General features: G+C 50.1%; 1 protein-coding gene across 4 annotated transcripts in view; it reads left to right on the plus strand.

The window, feature by feature from the left end:
• The window catches only part of EVC (EvC ciliary complex subunit 1), a 38868-nt gene extending 19284 nt beyond the window's left edge, over positions 1-19584 (plus strand). For 2 of the 4 annotated variants that reach the window (XM_080922556.1, XM_080922559.1), the window contains 12 exons: positions 540-688; positions 2680-2778; positions 4432-4644; positions 5355-5464; positions 7186-7396; positions 8545-8751; positions 9709-9853; positions 11405-11516; positions 15430-15556; positions 17090-17183; positions 17846-17957; positions 18311-19584. In XM_080922556.1, the coding sequence (XP_080778682.1) occupies positions 540-688; positions 2680-2778; positions 4432-4644; positions 5355-5464; positions 7186-7396; positions 8545-8751; positions 9709-9853; positions 11405-11516; positions 15430-15556; positions 17090-17183; positions 17846-17957; positions 18311-18395 (1664 nt within the window). In that variant the 3' untranslated portion in view covers positions 18396-19584. Of the gene's footprint in view, positions 1-539; positions 689-2679; positions 2779-4431; positions 4645-5354; positions 5465-7185; positions 7397-8544; positions 8752-9708; positions 9854-11404; positions 11517-15429; positions 15557-17089; positions 17184-17630; positions 17821-17845; positions 17958-18310 lie in introns of those variants that run through there. The other 2 variants (XM_080922557.1, XM_080922558.1) reach the window with 2 other exon arrangements.
• Positions 19585-21114: the final 1530 nt, after the last annotated feature.

Raw genomic sequence — 21114 nt, forward strand, 5'->3', positions numbered from 1 at the left:
CGCTAGTGAGCCTGGATTGGAGACCCGGAATCATATGACCCATGACACTAAGCCAGGGCTGCCTTTCCTTCCAGTCTTGTGGTTAAGCTGTGCCAGGCCATAAGCAGTGCCAGGCCCAGCCTCCCTGACCATAGAGCAGAATGATTAGAGTCTGTGTAAGATCAGAGTCATCTTATATTCCCAATGACTGAGGCTGACAAGACCCCAATGTTGAGGTAGGACCACCCAGAACTCAAAGGAGAAGAGGCTGTCAACCAGAGTGGACATGGTAACACCCATGCTACCCGAGTGCAGCCCTAGCCCCGCCCTGAATGGGTAGAGGGAAGCTGCACAGGTTGGTTCTTCATGTCTGCTTCTGCCCACCGGGCCACCTGGAGATAGACTGAGCAGAGTTCAAGGTTCCTGAAGTCACGGTCCCTGTGACCTGCCCAGAAAAACAGATCTATCACCTACAGAGAAAGGACCACTTGATAGGTCACAGGAGCAGAGATCACTGTGGGCCTGCTGGAGAGTGAGCCCCTGGTTCTTTTTGATTCCAGAATTCATGCAGCGGGGCAAAGACCTGGTCCAGGCGTCTCAGGCTCCTCAGGCGGAGGCAGCGGCACAGCTTGCACAGGCCCAAGAAGAAGAACGGAAGAGTTTCCTGGCTGATGCCCAGCTAACCTCAGACCTGGGAGAGTTCCTCAAGGTGACATTGCCCTTACCCCATGCCCAGGACTTGTCCTTTGCAGGTTGAGTTTGGTTAGGACTTAGGCCTTCATCAGACACAACTTCAACACATGCCGCCCTGTGTCAGGCACATGACCATTGCCAAGTCTCTCAGTCCCTGTGTCCTTGATTCCTCTTTCAAGAGCCAGGGATGAGCATCACAAGCTAGGTTGCTGGGAGAAGGTGGAGAATCTTTAGCAGGCATACCCAATGCTGCCTCGTGGAACACAGGGTGTGTAAGGCCCAAGCCTTTCTCAGAACAGTCCTGAGCCAAGGAATTGGAGTAGCCCTCAGCTCTGGTCAGGGAATTGGTCAGGACCAGGGAGGAAGCCCTGCTAGAAAACTCCATGAGATTCGGTAGGAAGAGGGCATGAAGCCAGGTGCCAGCTTTCTGAAGAGAAAATGAACATCTGGGAACCAATGGGACAGGCTCAGCTCACAGTATAGGTACAAGTCCATGGGGACAGTGTATTAGGGAGCAGCAGCAAGGTACTGTGAAGTCCCATCCTCAAAGCCCAAAATGGAGTCAGGCCTGTCACACTTCCCCTCTCCATGCCTAGGAGTCAGGAATGTACCTTAAAGGGGTGGGGCTTACTCTGGGTGAGAAGACAGGACTCAGATCTCTGTCACCTTCGGATAACACTCTGCTCACCCTGAGCCCCAAACATAGGAGGGTGACAGGCATCTGTGTCCTAAGGTCCAGCTTAAACAAGGTAACATGGCTGGTGTGCAGGGAAACAGAGATAACAGGGGAGAGGTGAATGAATGCACAGGTGGATGGATGGATGGATGGATGGATGGATGGATGGATGGATGGATGGATGGATGGATGGATAAATGGATGAATGGGTGGGTGGGTGGATAGGTGGGTGGGTGGGTGGGTGGGTGGGTGGATGGGTGGGTGGGTGGGTGGGTGGGTGGGTGGATGGATGGATGGATGGATGGATGGATGGATGGATGGATGGATGGATGGATGGATAAATGGATGAATGGGTGGGTGGGTGGATAGGTGGGTGGGTGGGTGGGTGGGTGGGTGGGTGGATGGATGGATGGATGGATGGATGGATGGATGGATGGATGGGCACACACATGAATGGGCAAATGAATGGATGAACAGGCACATAAATGGATGAATGAACCAAAGAATGAGCACATGAATGAGCAAACAGACACGAAGCTCCTCCATCCCACCTTCAGTGCCCTCATTGCTAGTCTCTGCCCACTAGTCTCTTCTCAGTACCACTCCATACCATCCTGTAGGTAGACAGAGGACTCCACGGCATCCTTTTGTGACAACTGCTGCTGCTCAATCATAGGTGGCCTTGGTTTTTGTGTCTCCACTAGAAACCTTCACTTTCAGAGACTCTCTAGACATTTCTCCTGAAAAGATGGCCCCCGTACCCTCCCTCCTACTGTGGGAAGCCACTGTCTGCCCTTGTGCCCTATTCTACCCTCTGTCTATGTAGGGGCCTCTGATGTCCTGCAGGCCTACTCCACATTCAGCTGTCTTGTTGTTTCTCTGGAGGCAGGGTCCAACTTCTGGATGGCAGGGACTGGCTTCTTCTTGACTGTATGAGACTCTAATAACCTGTCTGCTTTACCCCAGGCCCCCCAGCTCGGTCTCCCTGAGTATAGCAGGTTCATAGCAGAAGAAGTCAGAGAGGATACTGTCTGCCAGCAAGGCCTAGGAGACACAAGTAATCAGGGTGGCCCAGTGGGCTGTCCTTACATCAGTGTAACAGAGGCACAGACTGGCTTCCTGGGAGTTGGGTTTGAAGTCCTGGCCTCAGACATAGTTTGCAAGCCACTGATGCCATGTGAAAGCTCCACACCTTGGTTCCCTCACAATTATTTCGGGGTGAATATTCTTCCCATCCGAGATGGCAGCCAAGATGGAAATTCAGGGAGAATTTCCCAGAAAAACCAAAGAGTTCAATTTACTTCGGGACTCAGTTCCTGTTCTAACTACAGGCTTTTCATGAGGTCCTGGAGAGACAGCGGCTGACACAGAGTGACCAGGAAGGGAAGGAGGACACCAGGATCACTGGGGCCATGGCCGCGCTCTGCCAGGTATGTGACTATATTACCGATCTTGTTGAGAAAGGGTTGGCTGCAGCTCTCAGTTCATCGCGGTGGGGAAGGTACGGTGTTAGAAGCCTAAGGCAGTCGGTCACATTGCATTGGCAGTCAGGAAGAAGAAACACATCCATGCTGGTCCTCAGCTCGCCCCCTTTTACTTAACCTGGGATCTCTGCTCATAGAACAGGTTGGCTCACATTCAGGGTGAACGATTCCCCTTCTTGGTTAAGCATATCTAGAAATACCATCACCGACTCACTCAAAGGCGCGTCTCCTAGGCGACTCTGAGTCTGCCAGGTTAACAGTGAAGACTGCAGGCTTAGCCAGACAACAGAGCAACCCTTTGCTCTGCATTTGCAAGAGAACCGTTTAGTCCTCTTGTCCTCTGGGCTGAAACACTAGAGCCAGGGACAAGTAGCGTTGTATTTGTTGCCTGAAGGGCCCACAGACCACACCTCTACTACAGGTTCTTCCTGTCCATGTTGGACACTGGTAGGTTGAACTACCTTTGAGTCTATGCATGGGCAAGTTAAAGCTGCTCTGCTCGTCTCATAGCTGGCCTTGAAGAGACAGGCAGAAGTGCATCAAGACCCTCCCGGTACAGGGCATGCTGGTAAGCAAGAAAGAGCTATGGGCTGAGAGTGGGAAAGGGGGAAAGGAAGATACTAGTGAAGGAAGTTGTGACACCAACCTCAGGGCTAGGCAGCTTAGCTCAGGGTCAGGCTCTGCTTTACCATATGGCTGTGTGACCACTACCTGGTCCCTCTAGCCTTATTTCTCCATCTATGTAATGAGCCATCAGTACTGTGACAACTCAGTGTCTGAGAGGTCTTGTGACAGCAGCTGGAACTGGGAACATCCCAATTCATATTGAGTCCACCACCAAGCCCTTACTTATCAGCACAGAGAGGAGAGTGAGGGACCACAAAGGCCCAGGGTGAACTTGAACTCCAAGTCAGCTTTCTGGAGAAAAGAGTGGACCAGAGGTCAGCGTTCCAGATTACAGAATCAGGAACAAAGTGCAAAGACAGGAAGTGTGGCTGTCCTAACCAGAGCTGTCTGGTATTGAATAGGTGTCATCAGTTGTGGCCTTGGGGTCCTCATCTGTAAATTTCTTTTATAGCTTTGTGAAATCTAACTCTTCTGTCTCTTCCTTGGGGACAGCAGTGATCTCTGTTGGACCCTCTGGTCTCTCTGGGGCCTGATTCTCTCCAGTGTCTATCCTGTTTCTGTTCAGGATTTCTTCTGCTTTGTCTTCCGATACACTGATTCTCTCTTCACCTGCTTCTAGATGACTGTAATTAAAAGGGTACATTGAGTTTTTAGAGCTTCTGAATTCTAAAACATCTAGTTGGTTCTTTGTAAACTAAGCAATGTTGTTTATTATTGCAGCTTTTTGCTTATCTTGTGTAAGCGTGGCTTATAACACCATGAACAGAGCAGCCGCCACTACTTAAGGTCCGTTTCTCATAATCTCTCTGGAATACATATGGTGCGCTTGTGATAACAGCTATGTATGTGCATTTTGTTCCTGTTATCTGTTTTGCTTGTGCCTTCTGTTCTCTGTTTCCAACTAGAAGCTCAGACTCCAGCAGAGTGAGATGTAGAACCTGACCCATAACCCCGGTGTGGTCCTTATTTCAGGAGCTGTACTGTGGCACCATGGAAACCTTCCAAAAGTTTGTGGACACCCTGTTTCTGAAGACCCTCCCAGAAGTGAGCAGCCTCTCTGTGGCAGAATGTGAGGCCCTGCGGCAACAGGTCCAGGAGCAGGCAGCAAAGCAGCTGGGGCAGGCAGACAGATTCCGCAGACGACAGTGGGGACTCCTGTGTGATCTCTTGGAGCAGGACAAACGGGTTTGTCTCCTGGGACCCAGGCTGGGCTATGCATTTGAGATTTAGGGTACTAGCGAGGGATTTCAGATGCTGGGCATCCCCAAGGACCTCTTAGAGACGCTACACAGATACAAACTTGAAGGAATGCACTAAGTGCCGGGGGTGATATGCAGTGTCCCAAGGAAACAGAGTCATGGTTACAGAATTTCCCCAGCAGTCATGGGGCAAAAGGCAATGAAGCAGAGGACAAATAAAACAGAGCTGTGGCTGCAGGAACATGGTGGAAGGGCTGGGAGAAAGGCAGGGGTGTTAGGGCCAAAGTAGGATGGAATGGCAGACAGTATAAGTGGAGGTTGATGGTGGACTGGCAAGCCTGTGTGCACAGAAGCCTCTGGAAGCTGGACCAGGCAAAGAAGCATGGACCTGGGGAATGGAAGTGACCTGTGCTTCATCCACACTCTAAGTGCAAACCGAGTTCCTGAGCTGTTGGAGGCAGAGCCCACACACACTCAGAAGAGTGAGAAAGGCCCCTTAGTGACATGGGTCTTCTTGCAGCACTGTCTCTCTGAGGGATATGAGAGCCTTCCCTCTGGTCATGTGACATCCCCTCAAAGGACTGTGGGAAGAAGCAAAGTTGTTAAGAGGATCAGGAAAGAAGGGTACTTACTAAAAAGTCAGGGGCCCATGGTGTGACCACAGCTGCTCATGCGTCACTGTCCCTATGAGCACAGGTGTGGCTTGAGGAGTGCACGCTGTCCACAGTGCTGCAGAGGCAGCTGAGAGATCACCACGAGAGAACCATCCACGGGGTCCTGGGCCGATTTAGCGGCCTCTCCGAAGAGTGAGTATGAGCCCCGAAGGATGGGCTCTGTGTGTGAGAGACTCCAGGCTAGATAGCCTTGGCATGCTAACCTGTAAGGTGGACACATCAGCTGTCCCCTGTCATCCCCTGTTAATAACTGTGTACCCATTTCATGGTTTCCTTCTCTGGAGAGTGGTGCTAACAGAGCCTATTTCGCTGAATTCTGATTGGTAGGGGCTTTTTGGAATAGCTCTTGTGAGGTAAATTTTTGCACATTTGTTTTGGTTACAGTTCCAGATGTTTGGTAAATTTGCAGCTTCTCTTCGGCTACTGAATACAGTCCAGATGTTGGAAGCTTCTATCACCACAGAGATCTCTGTGCACATTTACAATTGTGCCCCGCTTATCAATCAACCGTATATTCTCTTTCCACATGTTTGCTATTCATGTGGTGTGGTTTGTTTTTGTTGTTGCTGTTGGTTTTGTTGTTGTTGTTGTTGTTTTTCCTGTTTAGTGAAAATATTTCTCCTCGTTTTCCAGGAGAAAAAAAAATGAGATTTTTTTTTAATTACTGATCTTTTCCAGAGACTCTGATTTACACAGGTAGCTGGCATGTGGCTGTAGTAGAGGGTACAGAAGCAGGCATGTACCTGTGGTAAAAGTGACCACAACAGCAATGGGTTGGTACGGCTACAGATGTGTGGCTGTTGTGGTGGAAGGATCAGGAGCAGATATGTGGCTTTGGAGGGCAGTGTTTGGTACAGGAAGTAAGTGACCGTGGCTCAAGGCTTCATGGCCACAGACATGGTGTGGACAGGAGAAAGCAGGAGCATGGCTGTTACAATGGGTGATAAAAGTGAAGCCGTCCGAAGGGGAGACATCAGCAGGGTGGCCCAGAATGGCCCAGTGAACATTGCCAGCTCACTGAGGTTCAGGTAACCTGGAATCTATGTCCTGAGTTGTACTAGTATTTGATCCATTTATGTTTAATATAAATCAGTCTTCTCTCTGTCTCTTGGGATTCACATTTATACTTACTACACTTTTCCACCACACCCCATACATCATTCTGTACTGTTACATTCTTTTTGGTCCAATGTGTTACCCTGTTTCTCTCCTGTTGTCTGTTTTCCACTATTTTTGGTTCGTGTCTTCCTGTTTGCATGACTGTGTTATTTTTCTTGACCGCTGTATGGATACTCGTTGAATAACTAACGAGATAGAGATAAGATCCAGCTTTTGTGATATCAAACATCGCAGATGACATGTCCTAGTCCTAATAGGGATTTTAGGTCCTAGCAAGTGCATCTTATTCCGTGGGGACTGACCAGCTCAATGGCATGACTTTGTAAGGTGTGGTGACTTCACATCTCCAAGCTGAGGGCTACAGCAGAAAACCTTGAATGTGTCTCATGTATGCCTTTTGTCAGTCACTGGTTGCTAAGGTTTTGTTCAGCTTCCGATCTCTTGGCAGCACTGCACATTAAAGAAAGTATTGGCCCTTTGCCTGGCTTTGGGTTGTCTGGACCCACTGACATGGGAACTCAAGTGCTTGTGTTGGCTTTAAACGTGTTTAGGGACTGTGTGTGAAATGGAACTGGGCCTGTACCATAGCCACTGCATGTACCTCTGAACTTGCAAAGTTCATGATTAGATAATTTCTAGGTAGGTAGTGGGATGGTTGACTCCCATTCCTCCAATGGGTGTGGCTCTCTGTTCAGAGCATCCAAGACTCTGAGCAGCCTTGTTCTCTCCCGCAGGTCCACACGAGGCATCCTGCAGGGCCATGAGCTGCTGCTGTGCTCCGCTCTGCGCAGACTGGCCCTCCGAGGCACCAGCATCACTGCCCTGGCTCAGATGAGGCTGTCTGGGAAGAAGAGGCTCCTGCAGGAGCTACATGAGCAGCTGGCTTTAGAGCAGGGTGTGTCCCCATGCCTAGAGGAACATCAGTGGCAGCTGCTCCGAGCCCTGGTGAGAACACGGTGTCTCCCCCCACCCCAGCCCTGCCTAGGAATGTTCCTTTAGAACCTAAGTTCCAGCTCTGCTTGCCACCGTAGGATCCTAGCACCCGGGTGGGTGCAGGGCAGTTTGACAAAAGGTACAGGTTGGGGTTTGACTCACAGGACCTTATTGCCTCCCAGGATAAGGACCCAAGGGCTGAGGTCAAGATAGGGGAGGGCAGGTCTCTCCCCAGATTTTGTTCCTTGGCTTAAACATTCATATACTCTTGTGTCCTTATAATGGTCATTTTTCTGTGTGTATTAGATCCTGATCTCTTGAACCTCAGGTACCCCAGAGGGGGATCCAAGCTCACAACCCTACTACATTAATCACCTCATGTCCCAACATCCCTACTATTCACAACCAAAGTCTTATGATTAGGACTTAAACATGTACATTTGAGGGAACACAGTCCAACTCATAAAATGGGGGACAGAGGTAACTCTGCTGGGGACACACATATGTCTAGGGATTCTAATGACGTCAATGGGGAGAGGTTTCCACCAACGGTCTAAGTGAAGTCTCAGAGAGAATGGGGCAGCCAGCTTGCAGGTTTCAGGAAGAGGCCCTTCCTGCTCTGTGAAGATTTAAACAGATTGAAATAATTGGCAAGTAAAAAGGCTGGGGTTTGAACCCCTACCAGCTGGCCCAGGCCTTCCTGTACCACAAAGCTGTGATGGCGTCTGTCCTGCTGGCAACACAGGAGTTCTGTCTCTTGCTCTTCCCTGGAGGCTCAAAAGGAACCAGTAGTTTCCTTCTCAGACTCCAGTTCCCAACTCCCCATCTCTCCATCCGAAGCAAGTACAGCCCCTGACCTGATGTGCTCTGCCACAGTTTCTGTGATGTCCCCAAAGCTGAATCCAGTCTCAACCTGACTCTGCTCTGTGCCTTTTAGGTAGTCTTTCGGCCTCTCCGAGCGTCTAAATCTTGTCAGTTCTAGTATGGGGCTTTACGGTGTTCAAGAAGCATGAACAAGGCCTTCATTTGATGGGAGGCCATGGCTGGCCCTGAGCCCACAGTTGGTGCTGAACAAGCTGATCCTTCGGGTCTCAAGTCTGCAACCTGCCCACCCTTTATTCTTTTCCCAACCTTCGGGCCCGCCCACTCTTCCCTTGTAGGAGGCACGGATCCTGGAGGAGACAGCCAGGCTGGAGGATGAGGCACAGCAGACCGGTCTGCGGCTCCAGCAGCAGCTGCTGGCGGAGGCCCGGGAGGCAGGGCAGCTGCTGCAGCTGCACTCGGAGCGGGCCATTGGGCAGGCGCTGCTGGTGCATGCTAGGAATGTGGCCAGCAAAGGCCGGACCAGGGATAAGGAAGACTTTAAGGTGAGAGCCAGGCCCTGTCCCGCGACACCAAGGGGCGGGAAGAATAGCACTTTCCCTGCCCAGCTGAGAGTCCAGCCTATAGCATGTGCCTGACTTGTCAGGCAAGAATCACCCTGACCACACATAGAGACCCTGAGCTGGGGACTGTCAACTCTGGTCCTATATCAGTCCAAGCACACTTTGCTTCCCTTTACTCTGCCCATGACACAGCAAAACAGACCTAAACAGAGAAACATGGCTTTTCCTGAGTCTTTGCAAACAGACCCTGGTGTCCCCATGGACCACAGAGCTCAACCTGGATAAGTAGGCAGTGGCTTGCTGTTTCTGGTGCCAGGGCTAAGTAACTGTGGCCAAAATACTCATTGCAGTATTTCTCCACCCTGCCTCCTCAGATTTCCTACAGCCCAGGCTGAGTGAAGATCATTCTTCCCATTGTACAGATGGGAAAACTGAAGCTTCTCATTGTACAAAGACACACTGAAAACCCGGCAGGTAGAGAGCAACAGAAATGAACTTGGAGTCAGGTTTCAGCTCATCTCCAGTGCCCACCCTACATCCCCTTGGTTGGCCCTAGATCCATGAGGCAAGAAAGAGTCCAACTGAGGCAGGGGGCCATGGTGTCTGTGACCCAGTACCAGATGTGTATAACCTGACAGGATGAAGGAAGTAACTGAGTCTCTCATTCCAAGGCTCTGGGCTAATGTTCAGGAAGGAAATGCCCTGTCCCCGGCAGGCTTCTCTAATGTCACTCCTTATTGGCTAGAACTAGTTTAAGACCACCATCTTAACCATTCTTGTCACAGGAAAGTAAATTATCATGACTGACTTAAACAGCCACGCCCACCCTGCGTGAGTCCTAGCCAGTCCAGTCCGGATTGGGGGCAGACCAGAAATACAATGCAGGGCAGGGGGCTCCACCTAAGATCTTCAGGTGTCCCTGTCTCCTGCTTCCCACAGAGGACACTGGTGGAGACGGTGGTGGAGAGTGTGTACGTGACCAGCACTAGTGTCAGCCGCCTCGTGCAAGTGCATTACCAGAGCATCGGGAAGCTCCTGCAGACCCATGAAGAACAGTTGTTGCAGCGCCTGAAGACCCTACAGGGTAGGTGTCTCCCAGCTAGATGCTGGTGATGGCTTCGCAAGAATGCAGCACAGCTGGAGAGAACTGTGTGTGTGTGTGTGTGTGTGTGTGTGTGTGTGTGTTTCCCTTTATGACTCCAAACCCCTTTGAAAAGGGTACTCTAAAGGTCATGTGTATGTAATAAGCCCAGACGGTTTATATTACGTTAAATGATGAGAAATGAAAGTCGTTCCATCTTTGAGCTTCCTGATGGCCAAAGACTTGCAGTAACCAACCGTGAGTAAGAGCAGGACGAACAGAGTTTCTAAAACCCTGAGAGTGCTCTACCCACGACTTCCATCCCTCATCCCTTCATACCTGTGAATACCTGTGAAGGTGGCAGCCACCCTTCCTACAACACTAAAGTAACACCCGGTGCTCCCTGCACAAGGGTCTGCAGAGTTTCACCAACTCCAAAGCTCACACAGTCAGCTGCTTCCCACCGAGATGGGCTGGGATTGAGCCCCAGGAGGAGGGTCAGGAGGAAGATCCTGGAGCACCTTCTGTGGCTGCCATTGCTCTCAGCTAGTCTCAGCTGCCACCCCACCCTCGCCGCATTCAGGATCCACCCGAGACCTGGCGTGTGCTCAGGAATCTAGTAGCGGCTGCAAGTTCCCCAGCAGTGTCTCTAAGAGACTTGAGCTTGCTTAGCGGAAGACGCCTGCTCATCCCTGCAGGTACTCAGTACCAGGGCTGTCATCTACTCACACTAGGTCTCAGCCCAGCGTCGCTGCCAGCACTTGACACTGGCTTCCCTGATGGAACGTTGCCAGCCCTCTCTCCTTAAAGGGTGGCTTCCCTGAGGATCTTGGAGCAGTAAGGCAGCTCACCGGCTCTGCTAAGGAAGCCCTTCCATGAGCGGTGGCTGCTCAGGCCCAGCAAGGCCAGCACTGCTGAACACCTTGCCACCAGCAAAGTGCAGAACCCATGTGTCCTCCAAAACTACTCCTTGGGTGTTGGATTAGTTAACAGAGAGGTGCCTCCAGGAGGTTTGTGGGGTAACGGTGGTACCACAATAATTATGCAGCCAACGGCATTCTAAGCCGTGACGGCCCAGGGAAGCATATCACTTTACTTAAAATAATAGTGATGGGTTGCAAGTCTTCTGAACAGGTAACTCTGCAAATAAGATGGCTGTAGGCAGCGGGTGTGAGTTCAAGCCCAGATGCCTGATCCACTGAGAGTACTCACACTGGCATCTAGTGGCTCACCAAAGACCCAGCTCAGTCACCCAGCCCTTCTCTCCACTGTGGGACTCTGATTCTAGAAGGTCTGTGACAGCCTCTGACTATGAAAGCTTGCTTGTCATCTCTTTGCCTCTGACAGAGAGCTAGAGGGGAGCCATGGGTACTTCTCTACACCAAAGCTCCCGTGACATTCTCTTACACTGGCCTTCCCAAGGGCTGGTGCTTGTGACATATTTTGAACAGGTGTGTTCTGCTCACCTTTGGCCCTGGCCCCAACCTCACCCCAGGCCTAGCAGAGTCTACCTTCCAAGTGCCCACCTTGACTGCCTTGTGTCTGTGGGGCCAGGTGAGAGAGTCAGTGTTTACAAGCTGTGGAAGAAGCAAGAATTCAGCGACCCGCCATCGGAGAGCCAAACAGCAGATGGTACCCACGGAGCTTCCCAGGCGGTACAGCAGAGGTGGGGCTCGGGGTTGTATGTGGCGGGTCCCTGCATGAGGTGTACTCCACTCGACACGATGGGCTTGCGATCCTGCGTGGTTTCCTGCTGATGTGGGTGTCATCTCCTCCTAGACAGCTCTCTGAAGCCTCTCTTAGTCATACATTGGGCTCCCCAGAAAACAGCCTCAGAGTGAGAATTTGTTTGAAGACTGGTGGTGGTGGTAAATGGTGTGTGTGTGTGTGTGTGTGTGTGTGTGTGTGTTTATTTAGGTGCAGGTGTATGTTGCAGCCCAGGGGTGATCTCAGCTATTATTCCTCAGGCATTGTCTACCCGATTCTTAGCAGTGTCTGACTGTCCTGGAATATGCCAAGTGAGCTGGGTTGGCTGACCAGTGAGCCCCCAGAGACCTGCCTGTCTCCTCTTCAACACTGGGATTAGGAGCGTGCTCCACCCCGTTCAGCTTTTTCTTTTTCTTTTTTTTTAACATGGATTTTGAGGACCAAATTCAAAATTCAAGTCCTTACACTTGCAAGGCAAGCGCTCCCCATCTCCCCAGCCCTGGTAATATGCTATGAACCTGGAAAGTCAAGGCAAGGGACCAGGAGAGGGGGGCGAGGACATGTTTCATGGCAGTGCCCACTGCAGCTCAGGGAACTCCACAGGCTCAGCAGCCTTAGCTCCATTCACCTGTGACCTTGCACACCAGAGGGTCAGAGTTGGGTCAGCCTCTCTTTCCTGTCAGTCATGTAGGACTAGAATCAAGTGGCCACTCAGCTGGACTCTTCTTGCAGAGTTATGGGAAGGGTGGTTCCCCAGTTTACTGGGGACAAATTCCACTAGCTCCAGGCGAGCAGAGGAGTTACAGAGGCAGGTCGGAAGTGATTCTGGGAGACCTGGCCGTGAGCTTTGCCTGGCACACTTCTTGTCTGCCCCCTGAAGGAAGTCTCAGGAGCAGATAGTAAAGCACATGCTGTTATGTTAGGAGATGTAGGGAGACCAGGGCTTAGAGCATCTACCATTGAGAGCAGCAGAGACCAGCACCACAACGAGGAGAGACCACACCCATATAACAGAATTGGTCCCACCCTCAGTAGGCTGTCTTAATAAATAAAAGCCATGGGTTCCCTGGACCAATTTTATATCCTACCTGGAGTCCTCTGCCTTGGGCACTGGCAGCCACTGCTAAACGTCAAGGTCTGGGCTTGCCCTAACCTTCCTTAAGTTGTTCGGGCATGGACCCAGCAACTCTTAGATTTCAGGAACAGAGGTTTGATGGGCTTTGCCATTAAATGTACATGTTCTATACCCTCCCTCCCACTCCCACTCCTAGTACCTTGAAACAAAGATATAACCACAGAAATGTAGGAAAAGCTCAGGGATCCACATTCTCGTCCCCTGGGCTTCAGCTACTAGAGAGACCATTATGATTGGAATGTGGTCCAGGGCCTAGCTTTGACCTGTGACAAGACAGACCTCAGTAGTCACCCACTTTAACTCCACATGGTTTATGAGAGAAGAAAGCCAGCCTCTCCTTGAGTCCACAGTGAACTCGGCCTCCTTGAAAATAAGAGAGGGCGCGTGCTACAAAGCCAAGCACTGCCCTATCACGGTCAATATGTGTCCAATACACATCCTTTAGAGATGCTCATGAAGGCAAAACTAGGCCATTGCAGAGTAAACAAATCAGAGGTTTACCCTATGTAACTTCATGGATGAGACGATTAGGGAGACAAAGGAAAGACTATATCCCCAGAATAGAGAGAGCTTTTAGAAACCAGCAGAGAAGAAGGTACGACAGCTTACTTAGGGCGTACGCCCAAAGGAGCCAGAGTCATCATCCTAGCTAGATTTCTGTTGCTGTGATAAAACACCAGGACCAAAAGCAACCTGGGGAAAAAGCATTTACTTGGCATATATGCCCCTGTCAGAGTTCAACATGAAGGGAAACCAGGACAGGAAATCAAGGCAGGAACCTGGAGGCAGAGCATGAAGGATGGTTGCTTGCTTACTGGTTTTCTCTTCATGGCTTGTTCAGCCTGCTAATGTAACTCAACACCACCTGTCCAGAAATATCAAAACCTAGATGGGGCTGGACCTTCCCACATCTGTCATTAATCAAGAAGATATCCCACAGACTCACCTACAGGCCAATCTGATTAGGGGACTTTTCTCAGTTGAGGCTTTCTCTATTTGGGTGACTCTATAGAGTTCGTGACAAGCTGATGGAAAACTAGCCATCATAGTCAACAGAGATACACACACACACACACACACACACACACACACACACACACACACTTCCTGCAGCACTGTCCACAAAGAACAAGGTAATGAATTCGTCCACTGTCCCATCAATGAGCAAACGGATGAAGTAAATGTGGTGAACAGGTAGAGATAAAATATGGTTGAGCCTTTAAAAAACATGGCATGTCATCTGCAGGAAAATGGGTGAGACAGGTGATCACCATGTTACGTGAGATAAACCAGACTCAAAGTGACGAGCACACATTTCTCTTTTTGGCAGATTCTAGATTTTTAAGAAGATGTGAAATTAGAAGGGGTGGTAGGGGGAAGGACAGGGATAAGTGGAGGGTGGGGGAAATAAGAGCAAAATGATCCAAGAACATGATGTGTACACGTGAAGATATTACAATATAACCCATTATTGTGCACAATTAAGGAGTGCTGATAAGGTTTTTTAAGTGGGAGTTAAAAATTAAACTATCACAATATCTGTCTAGGCAGAAACATTTTGATTAGAAGAAGGGATGAATAGATGGAGAATGGATGGGCAGCCAGTCATGAATGGAGGTCACAGACGGTTGGATAGTGGATCATAGATAAATTAACAAAGGATCATGCACAGATTGATGGATCATGGAGGGATGAATCATGGATGGATTCATTGATAGATGGATAAATGGATCATGGATAGATTAATGGATCATGGCTGATTAGATAAATCATGAATGGGTGAGGGTAAATAATGGATGGATGGATGGATGGATGGATGGATGGATGGATGGATGGATGGATGGATGGGTGGGTTGATGGATGGATCGTGGATGGATGAGTGAATAGAAACTTACAGAACAAATGCAAGGGAGCAAGGGAGGGTATTTTACCAGCCTGCAGAGCATGAAGAAGAGGCAAGGTGGTATTCGTACATCTTATGTCCCCCAGGACAGCAGCCTGTTGATGCTGAAGGTAGCGTCTGCGTTCAGATTTGTAGTCAATCTTTCTGAAAATTGACCCCAAAGATAGAAAAGAAGGCAGCAGCTTCAGACTACAGGCCAGGAATAGATGTCACTGTTTACAGAGGGCTAGAGCAAGGTGTGCTGAAGAGGGAGGGAGAACAGGGAGTCTGTGTCCAAGAGGGAAGGTGGTACTCTCTGTATGGACTTGGCCTATACCCAAACTATTCCTCCTCCACGGCATTAAGAGGATGCCACATTAAGGCTTTCTCAGACACTGTTCCTGGACATGAGCTTCCTCGGTGGTCCTGGAAGGCCTCTGGTCCTTTCATGGGAACTTCTCTCCTTAGGTACAGTTGTCTGCTCATGATATGGTGCCAATGTGCAGTTCTTAGTCCCACACCTAGCAGTGTCCTGACTTGCCTTCTGCCCTGCTGATGTCTCCAGGCTTTCCGAGGAGTCTAAGTCCGGAATTAGTGCAGGATTCCTTTGACTTCCCTATGTTTTATGGCCATGCAGCCTCGGGGTCAGAACTAGCCGGCTGGGAGAATGTGGTTACAGCTCTGCATGCCCATGTTTTCCTGGCTTCTCCTAATGCTCCAGGGCTCAGGTGCAGCTAAGAGTCTCAGCCCTCTGTGTACCATGTTTCCACGAGCGGGATGAGTTCTGGAGAGGTTTTTGTAGGGACCTATTGGCCTGAGGTTCCAATGGCGTTAACCATCTCTTCACGCCACCAGGATGCTGTCACAGCAGAAGAAGCTCCTGGACCAGTTTACAAAACACCAGCAGAGCCGCCTGAACGCTCAGAGGCAGAAGGCACAAGAGCTGGACCAGCTGGAAGCTCAGCTTGAGACCCAGCTGCAGGTAATTTCAGAGATGTGTCGCTAGTCGGTGGCATAGTGTACTGGGAGGAGTTCACACTGGGGGTGAACAGCCTGCGGCCCAGGCCATGGTAAAACAAACAAACAAACAAAACCCTCTGTGCCCATCTCCAGACCTCTCCACCTCTCTTTGTCCATGGCATCTTTGACTCTTTTGGCTTCCATTGGCCAACACAGTGTAGCTTTCTGAAGGAACATGAGCCCTTTGGGGAGAGAAGGTCCCATGTGGCTCTGGTGTATTCAGGGTTCAGCTGAGCAGTCTGCCCGTGGTTTGAGAGGTAGTAAAGGGAAGAGCATTTCCCTGTGGTGCAGATCACCACCAAGAGGGCTGCCATCTCTGTCTCTTGAGCTATGCTGACAGTGACAGGGACCCACACCCAATGTACAGCATTCAGGGAGGCTTCGCTCCCAGGGTATAACGTAGATACTTTAGCACAGAAACGTCTCAGCCTGGAAGATTAGGAGGTATGACTGTACTCCCAAAGAATTTGTCTTTCAAAAAGTATCAAGGATGGCAGGATGCTTTCAAACAAAATCAAGGAAAGACAGGATGGCTCAGCAGCTAAAAAGCAGTTTCTGCTCAAGTCTGGACCTGGGTTCTATCCCCGGAGCACATGATGAAAGGGGAGAACTTACTTTCTGAAGCTGTACTCTAACCACCATATATGCACTGTGGAACACACACACACAAATGCACACACATGAACACATATGCACATACACAAGTGCACACACACATACATGTACATGCACACACACATGCACACATACACACATGCACTTACACACATGCACACATATACACACACATGCACATGCACACACACGTGTGCACACATATGCACACACACACACACACACGGACACATACACATGCACACATACATACACACACGGACACATACACACATGCACACACACACACACATACACACATACCAGCGAGCACGCACACACACACACCTAACACCACCACCACAACACCAAATAAATAAGTAAATAAAATTTAAAAGAAAACTCGGAATTTCAGAATGAAGAAATATGGCAGTGGTTTGGCCTTTTCTTTGTCCATCTAGCCAAGGTTTGCAATAATGACGGCAGGTGTTACGCCTGTTAATGACGAGCGTTTGTTCCCAAGGGTCCCTTGCAGGTGTTAGCTAATCTGAGAGCTTGAAGGGGTGGCTTCAGTGATCCTTACTAAAGATAGGGAAACTGAGTCTGGTATAGACACACAGTAGTTAATTATAGCTTCTGGGTATTCTGGTAACCATCTTCTAAAGCAGAGCAGAGCTGGTGTTTGGCAGTGGCTGAACCCCCAAACTGTCCTCAATTGTGGACAGAGTTATTAGACTAGGAGAGAGGGGCCAGGTGTCAAGAGAAGCCTCTGTTTTAGTCCTGACATCCCAGGGTGGGTTGCTGCTCAGGAAAATCTTCCTCACTGGGACATGAGATACGGCAACCAGTCACCCTTCACAGCATAAGGCAGGGAACTGATTCTCTTTCATTTGTCTGTCAGGAAGCTGAGCAGACCCTTATCTCAGAGCTAGCAACATTGGCCCGAGTGCCACTTACTGAGAACAAGCCATTCTCCAACAAGCGAGGCCTGCCAGGTAAGTCCCTGCAGCAGGAGGGGCTCTGAGCTTAGCAGCGTGGGTACCCATCCGTAGCCACCATTAAACAGCTATGCAGCCTGGGATATCCTGTGTAGCTTCTCTTGGCTTTCCTACTTTCTGAGCAGGTTCAGGACATCCCAGAGACCCTGATTGTCTAGCACCACCCCCACTCCCATGCTAGTTCCTGGCTCCACTACTCTCCTGCCTCAACTTATCCCCATCTCCAATATGTAAAATGGGGAAATGACATCTCTTTCTCCTGACAGAAATACTTTGGGACATCATAGCCTGAGGTCATCTGTTAGTGGAAGTGATCCAAATTCTCTCTCTCACTCTCTTCCTCCCTTCCCCTCCCTCTCCCTGTTTTTCTCCCCCTCTCTCACCTCCCCCTCTCCCCTCCCCCCCACCCTACTTTCTGTATCCTGCATGCTGTGGATGAAGCAGAAACAGGAAACCTGGTGTAACCAGTTGCATCCCAGCTCTGTCAAGAGCAGGCTGAGAGGTGTGGGAAATGCTTTCTGGTGTTCAGCTTGCTTAGCAACGATGTGGGTAGGCTGGGTACAAAGCCCGTTTGCCCACCAAGGTTGCTCATGAACTGTGGAAGCAAGAAGTGCTATCTAAAGTCATGAAGCCATCCTGAGCCTGTCTGTCTTCTACAGAGAAGCCAGTAAGGACCAAACGGAAGAAGCCCCCACCCCGGGAGAGAGAGGACCTGGGGCTACCAAACGATGACCACCCTGCCTTGGCCGACCATACCACAGGACCTCCCAGGTGTGAGGGGTTCTATCCCCACTGCCTTTCTCCTGACCTCTTTCAAGAGTCTGGAGTCTGGGAATGACGCTTTTCAAGGTGGTCATGTGAGGCCCAGAAAATGCTAGGGATTTAATTTGAGAATGATGGGCAGGGAGAGACAATAAATAGCAAGAGGTGCCTGCTTTGCTGGGAACTTTTCATCTGTGGGTCAGCTCTGGCTGCTGGGTCAGTGAGCCAGGATCTCCATTACCCTCTGGCACCGGGTAGCTTCTGCCTGCTTTCTATAACTTCCTGCACCAGGAAGTTTTACTTCTTCTGGCTGTTCCTGCATCCACGGTGCACCATACTCATCACTGGCTCCTTGTCCACAGCAGCGGGAGGCCGGGTCAGCAGGAGAGTGAAGCGGGGGATGTTGAAAACACGAGGAAGATGCTGCAGAAAAGAAGCAACCTGTAGCCCGAGCCCTGCTGAGATGGGCTTGCCATGCACTTCCTCTGTGTGGCGTGGGGGACAGAAGAAGAGGCCAGTCTTGAGAGAGGGGATGCCGCCTGCCTTGGAAAGTGAAGATGGAGAGACAATAGCACCAAGTTCCTGGGATCACTGGAGATGGTGGGCACATGCCCTTGAGAAAGTAGCATCGCAACTTTCACCCTGGTTCTCTCGCCCTGGTCTCTTCCTCTGCCCCTGCCCTCCAGCCTCACTTGGTGTCTGGATAGAGATTGAAGACCCCTGATTCCCAGCATGCATGAAGTTCTGCCCATCAGAGTCTTAACATGGCTGGAATTTTCTGGGTCTGAGGCCACTGTTTTACCTCCATTATTCCACAGTAATCTCTTGACCTAGGATCTGGCTGCCGAGGTCCCAACCAGAACCAACTTCTGGCCTTGGTATTTCTATCCGTTGGCTCAGGTAGCCCTGGGACCTGGTCACCCAAGGATGTATGAGTCCCAGGGCTGATGTTCTTGGCACAGCCATGGAGTTTCAGACACACAGAGCTGTTCTGAACCACTCAGAACATGAGAACCACACTTGCCTTCATGTACCACAAGAGGTCCTCTGTGGGCAGGGAGGGCATAGAAGGACACTGTTCCTACCATCGGGCTTCACTGAAGAGAGAAAGCTTTCCCCTGAGAAGACACCGACACCTGCCCTTTCTGAAGGATGATGGGGGCTTCCATAGGCTTTCAAATGAGTCGCACTTGTCCCATAGGCCAGAGGCCTTTCCCACCCAGGGGCCCATATCTTCCAGCAGCATCAAGGGTTTCCAGTCACCACTGTTGACATTTGGGTATTATCACTCATTGTTCAGGTGTGAAAGCTGCTGGTGCCAAAGATGGAGTCTCTCATGTCAGCCCCCCACACACGTGGAGCTGGGAGGTTGTGGGCGGCACATACTGGTACATTTGAGATGTGAGTTGTCACTCCGTGGAAACACACCTTCAGGTTCACTGTTCTTTGGAAATACGTCCCGAGGGACACCAGTGTGTCTGGGAGTGATGCCTGAGGCCAAGAGAGCTCCTGACTAAGGACCTGGCCGAGGCAGCAACCAATGTTCCTCCTTCTTTCTCCACTTCCATTCCCTCCTGTGCCATAACCCTGCACATGAGCCAACCCTGGCTCTTCCGGAATAAAGAACTCTACCCCAGGAGTTATTCTTGGCTGTCTCAGGCATGTGGGGTACATTGTAGGACAATGGGCAGCAGCCCTGGGATCTATCCACTAGATGCCAACTGTACCCAGCCATCCATAACCAGTGTTTCCCAGTGATAGATCAATGTGTGCCTCTCCTGGGAAAGCCCAGAACAAGCACATCCCACTGGTTTCTGTGACTCAGGAGTCCCTCTCAGGAATCCTCTGGACTTTCTGGGAATTTTAGGCTCTTAAAATGAAAACTACAACTGGTTAATTAGACAACAGCCATGAAGGAGAGACAGACAGACAGACAGACAGACAGACAGACAGAACAGGTGGCGGCCAGAGTTGGCCTCAAGGATCCAGAGTCCTCAAAGTCCACCTTATTCAGCCTCCAGAGTCCTGGGTGCAAGGTTTGTGCCACTGCCTGCCCTTTATCCACTTTTGTGTGTTTGGGGTGGGGGGAGGCAGGGAGTATATGGAGGAAAGGCGTCCCATTGGCCTGGAACTCACCAGTTAGGAGAGGCTGCCTGGCCAGAAGGTCCTCATGCTCAGAAGCCAAGCACTTGTCTTTAAGAGACACTTCCCCTCTAATCATTTTTAACAACCAGATCAACCACGGTTTCCCATCCTGCCCAGAGCTGAGTTGGTTCCCAGCATGAATCCACAGTGCCCTCTGGTGGCTGTAACATAGTATGTCACCTGAGGAATCTGGAAAAGCTCTGGTTTCCTTTCTATAATAATACTGCTTGCATGGGGATCACTATTGTCATTTAAGTCCTCTGGTTTGATGGTCTGACTGTGGTAAGCATAAATTACTTTGCTCAATTCCTCCAGCACCAAGACTGGCCGGTTACTCGAATTTCTTAGGGTTTCTATTGTGTGATACAACTCAATGACCAAAAGCAACTTGGAGAGGGAAAGGTTTATTTCAGCTTACAGTTCCAAATTACAGTCCATCACTGAGGGCATAAACCTGAGGCAGAAACCTGAGGCAGGAACAGAATCCAGCCATAGAAAAACACTGCTTACCAGCTTGCTCCTTATGGCGTGCTCAGCCAGTTTTCTTACAGAATTTAAGTCCATCTGCCCAGGGATGGCATCACCCACACTAAGCCGGGCCCTTATACATGAACCACCAAGAGAATGCCCTACAGATTCACTGACAGTCCAATCGTACAGGGGCTTTTCCCAACTAAGATCCATTCCTCTCAAAACATATACTCAACTACCATCCTTCCTCTCTCACCTGTACCCAGGATATCGTGTTAATATAAATATGTAAACCAGCATATCTTCAAAGATCCCACAGGCCTTAAAATCCACCTTAAAGGTTTAGTCTCTTTAAAATATCCGAAGTCATTCTTCTCCCATCCTCTCCTCTGCCATCTTGTACTCTGCACCTGATTCACCTTTTTGCCATGTCTTCTCACAAGACTTTCAGAATCACGTGATTCCCGGCCAATAAACAAAAGCAAAATCGTCTTCTTCCTTGATGGATTCAGAGACACTGGGGGAGAAGGAAGCTGGGAATCTGTAAGGA

This window comes from Micromys minutus, assembly GCF_963924665.1.
Source record: "Micromys minutus genome assembly, chromosome: 1".
Classification (NCBI taxonomy): Eukaryota; Metazoa; Chordata; class Mammalia; order Rodentia; family Muridae; genus Micromys; species Micromys minutus.